We start from the raw sequence: 5,009 nt of genomic DNA, 5'->3' as shown, positions 1-5,009 counted from the left end.
ACACATCCCTGGAAACTATGACCTTCTTTGTATCTATTTTCAAAACTTTATAATCCTTTTGTCCTAGGGGATGACCCAGAAACACACAAGCCTTTGATCTTGGATCAAATTTACTTCTTCCATTAGATAGAGTAGAAACATAGCAAAGACACCCAAAAACTCTAAGAGTGTTATAGGAAGGAGACTGGTGAAATAATATAGAATAGGGTGTTTTGCCTTTAAGAACCTTAGAAGGTAACCTGTTTATCAAAAAAGTTGCAGTTAGTAAACATTCACCCCAATAGGCAATATGAACCTTTGATTGAAAAAAGGAGAGCTCTTTCAATCTCCAAAAGGTGCCTATGTTTCCTCTCCACTACCTCATTCTGTTGAGGGGTAGCAACACAAGATGTTTGATGAAGTATCCCTTGGGAAGTCAAAAATACAGACTCTTGTGTACCTTTACCAAGTTCAAAAGCATTGTCAGTTCTTAGCTTTTGCACTTTAACACCAAACTATCTCTCAACCATTGTGAGAAAATTCTTTAATGCATCAAATGCATTGCTCTTAGTACTCATTGAGAAAGTCCATGTACCCCTGCTGTAGTCATTCACTATTGTCAAGAAATATTTGTAACCATTATATATGGAAACTTTGTAAGGTCCCCATGTATCCACGTGAATTAACTCAAATGCTTTCTTTGACTTGATTTGACTTAATGAAAAAGGATTTCTAGTTAGCTTAGCTTTAGGACATATATCATAGAAATGTTTAGAATTAGGAGGAAAAGAGACAAAACCAAAATACTTCATTGATTGAAAAGGTAAATGGCCTAATGTAGAATGCCATAGATTTACATTAGAAGTAGCATCAGTGCATGAACTACATTCTCTAAGACATAATAAGGAAGAATAGAGACTCTACCTATGTGAGTGACTGTTACCTTGAAAGAATTAGGAAGATTTATATGTAAAGGAACAAGAAGATGGGTTAGAGAAACAAAAACATTTGAGTCAAAACACATATGTTCTGAAGTACCTGAATCTATAATCCATGTATTTGAATTAAAAACTGAAAAACATATTCTAGAATATTTGATAATAGTACCAGCAACCGCATTGGCATTGATCTTTGAATTTTGACTTCTTGTATCCCCAATTTTAACCTGTTTAATCAATTGAACTAGTTGTGAAAACTAATCTTTGGAAAGGTGCTGGTTCAGTGCCTCAGTACAGTTGTTTGTGTTATCATCTTCCTGTTCCCCTAATGCTACATTACTTTTGACTATGCCCTGTCCTGTCTTTTTATTGGTGAACTCAAATTCTTCTGGGAACCCTATGATTCTGTAGCGATCTGCCATTGTACGGCCTGTCTTTTTGCAATAGGTACATGCAACATTAGGGTTGAACTTAGTTTTCCTTCCTTCGACAAATGGAGGCTTCTGGGATGGATTACTAGACCTTTAGAATCCATTTCCATATTTCTGGCCTTGACCTGTGAATTTCTACTTTCCATTCCTTTGTAAAAAACTTGCTTGATTGGCAAAACCTCCCTGAATGTTGGGCTGACTTCCTGCCATGAAGGATGAAGTCTCAGCAAAAATGAGAGGGTTAGCATATACCTCTCTTTGGTTTTCATCCTGCAAAATCAACGAGTAGGCTTGATCAATTCTAGGCAAGGGATTCATCATGATTATGTTTCCCCTAGCTTGACCATATGCCTCATTTAATCCCATAAGAAACTGTATGAGTCTCTCATCTTCTTGTGATTTCTCCTGTATTTTCTTCCTTCACAAACACAAGTGAAAGTGCACTTGATGTTAGAGTTGAGTGAATCTAGTTCATCCCAGATTCACTTAATTTTTGTGAAATAGGTTGCAATATCATTTGTTCCTTGAGTTAAACCCGCTAGTTCCTTTTGTAGGTTGTACAATTTTGCACCATTACATTATCCAAATCTATGCTCCAAGCTGGTCCAAAGATTCCTTGCAGATTTGGAGTAAATCACAATGTCTCCTATGTCTTGAGACAAAGAATTGAAGAGCCAAGATGTAACCATGTCATTACATCTACTCCAAGGTTGAAAATCATTGGAGGTAGCAGCAGGAGCTGGGCAGTTTCCATTGATGAACCCAACTTGTTCTTCGTTGAAAGGGCTATGAGCACAGATATCTTCCAACCTTGATATCCTTTGCCATCAAACACAACATTTACTAAGCTCATTCCTGGAGCATCTGAAGAATGAAGAAAATATGGGTGATTGGGATCGGAATTTGGTCCATTTCCAGTTGATGTAACAGTGGTTTGATCTACAGTTGTGTCAGGCATGATGAAGGATGAATGCGAGAAAAAGCAAAAGACGAATTAGAAGAAGATGGATGAGATCTTCTTGGGATCGAGCTACTCTCTAATACCATGAAAGAATAACGAAGAACAGATGTAGAAATTTTCTATATTTTGATTGATGAATTCATTGTACATGACTGTCTAGCTTTATACAAGTATATTCCTAGTAAAAGAAAACTAGAAAAGAAAATAGAACATAAAAGAATCCTATAAAATCTGTACACTTGTCACTTTTACATTAGACTAAATTTAACAAACTAACCAAATAATATTCTCTACTATCTTTAGTACGTGTGAGCTTTCCTACATATGTGAGAAGCTTCTAGTGCTGAGCTCCACTATAGAAGGTTCAGATTGGATCAATTAGAATTCCTTTGGTTGCTGAGATGATGACACCTGTCTTCTCTCATTTGAGATCAAAAAATCAAAAGACTTTGTTATGTCCGAACATTTTCCTTTGAGCGAACCTATCTGCTTCTTTTGTTTGAAATTTGTTCCCCTTTCTTCTTCTGTTAATGGTAAGATTGATTGATTTCCAACAAAATCATATATATATTAAAAGAAACTTAAAAAATTCTATATATACAATGGGTATTGTCGAATACGATAACTCAAAGTAAATATCAATATATTCGGACATGAAATATAGCCTTTGTATACAGTCAAAATCAGATATGCCAATTTTCTAGGCTCGAGGGGTCGCTTTAAGCCCGAGTTCAGGATGGATTGAGTTCGAGCTCAATGGACCAGGCTCAAGCTCGATGACAGAGTACATGGCTCGAAGAACTAAGTGTTCGAGGAACATCGAAGCCTAATATGACTGGCCTTGAGATAATGCCGTTATGGATTTGTAACAGAATGAGCAAGATTCCTGCCACGTCACCAAGATCATGGCATAAATTTCGGAATAGATTTGTACGAATCTGTACCAGACGGTTAGACAGTTGTCCCAATAAGATTCTTTATTGTAAATATAAATGTACCTTATTTAAGGTTCCCCTATTATATATAGGGGACCCAAATTATTTGTAAATATCATCAATCATTGGCAAAGAATATACCCTCTTACTTTCTCGCTCATTGTTCATCAGAATTGTGCTTTAGCTTTATTATTCTTGCTTTACTGTTCTTGATTCACCTCGAGGTCACTTTGGCTCGAGGTTGAGACTGGCTTAAATACTGGTTTGGTTTTAATTACTTCCTTCATTTATACTCTAGATTTCTTGGTTATTAATTAGTATTGAACTAAATCACGTATCTTTAAAACCATAAATCAAGTTTAATTGTACTCGTATTTTCGAGGTATATAGTTTGGCACCCACCGTGGGGCTAAAGATAATAGTGATTATTTCAGTACTAATTCTGATAACACACGTTATTTTCATAGTTGTTCTTGTCAAGAATATCTGTTTTCAGGTTAAAACATGTCAAACTCGCAAAATGCACCTGTACACGATAATGACGGTCTTGGATTTCATCGGGAATATTAAAATGTAGCTGTTCTGGGAGCCGGTATACCACCGATTAACCATGGAGAAGTGCCAAATGTGGAACCAGTCAACGTTAGTTAACACATTGCTTTAAATGCAGATTTAGGCGCAGACCCCAAGGGAAGTGTACGCAGGGAAGTAAGATCCGGTATCCAAGGAACACAGGGTATAGGAAACGGGGGAGTTAGCCTCCAAGTAATATTCAAGATGCTACAAGCTCAACAGATTGCTATCGCTTAACTTTAAAGTCAGAATAAAACTCCAAATGTGGTCGAGCTAGGGAACACTCAACGTACTGAGCCGGTGCCAGAGAGATCAAACGGTAACGGCTCGGGGACTAAATCCACGATTATGAAGATGCTCGAGGAACTCACCAAGAGAATCGAGTCCGGGGATAAAAAGATTTAAGATAATGACAAAAAAGTGGAGACTTATAAATCCCGTGTTGATCAAATACCGGGTCACTCCCAGTATTGAAAGGTTTGGATGCCAAAAAGTTTATACAAAAACCATTCCCTCTGAGTGCGGCTCCGAAGCCCATTCCTAAAAAGTTTTGCATGCCCTATATGCCTAAATACAATAGAACAACCGATTCTAATGAGCATATTACCTCATACACTTGCGGGATTAAAGGAAACGACTTGAATGATGATGAGATCGAATTAATATTGTTGAAGAAATTTGGGGAAACATTGTCAAAGGGAGTCATGATTTGGTATCACAACTTGCCCTCGAACTCTATTGATTCGTTTGCTATGTTAGCAGGCACCTTCGTGAAAGCACATGTCATGGCCATATAGGTGGCAACAAGGAAATCAAACCTTTTTAAGATAAGACAAAGGAATATGAGATGTTAAGGGAGTTCGTATCCCAGTTCCAAATGGAGCGAATGGAATTGCTACCGGTTTCGGATGATTGGGCAATATAGGCTTTTATGTGGGGTTTGAACGAGTGGAGTTCGATCGCATCTCTACAATTAAAGCAGAATCTGATCGAGTATCCAGCTATGATATGGTCAGATGTGCATAATCATTACCAATCGAAGATCAAGGTTGAGTACGACCAGTTGGGAGCCCCTCAGGTTCAGTTCATCCTAATAGATTGGCAGCTAAGCCACCGAGGGATACAGACAGGGAATCAATATTGGAGAAACAATGGTTCGGGGCGTAACGCTCCTCGGAATGATCAGAGAAAT

General features: G+C 37.7%; 1 protein-coding gene across 1 annotated transcript; it reads right to left on the bottom strand.

Annotated features, from left to right (window-relative positions):
* Window positions 1-494: 494 nt before the first annotated feature.
* LOC138889537 (uncharacterized) lies at window positions 495-2,306 on the bottom strand. The gene is made up of 6 exons (XM_070172859.1): window positions 2,035-2,306; window positions 1,601-1,766; window positions 1,435-1,551; window positions 1,205-1,351; window positions 1,018-1,144; window positions 495-811 (listed from the first exon to the last, which is right to left on the bottom strand). Exons 1-6 carry the CDS (start codon window positions 2,304-2,306, stop codon window positions 495-497), a joined length of 1,146 nt encoding a protein of 381 aa, XP_070028960.1.
* Between the last annotated feature and the right edge of the window lie 2,703 nt (window positions 2,307-5,009).

This window comes from Nicotiana sylvestris, chromosome 4, assembly GCF_000393655.2.
Source record: "Nicotiana sylvestris chromosome 4, ASM39365v2, whole genome shotgun sequence".
NCBI classification, from domain to species: domain Eukaryota; kingdom Viridiplantae; phylum Streptophyta; class Magnoliopsida; order Solanales; family Solanaceae; genus Nicotiana; species Nicotiana sylvestris.
This window is presented reverse-complemented; position numbering and strand designations above follow the sequence as displayed.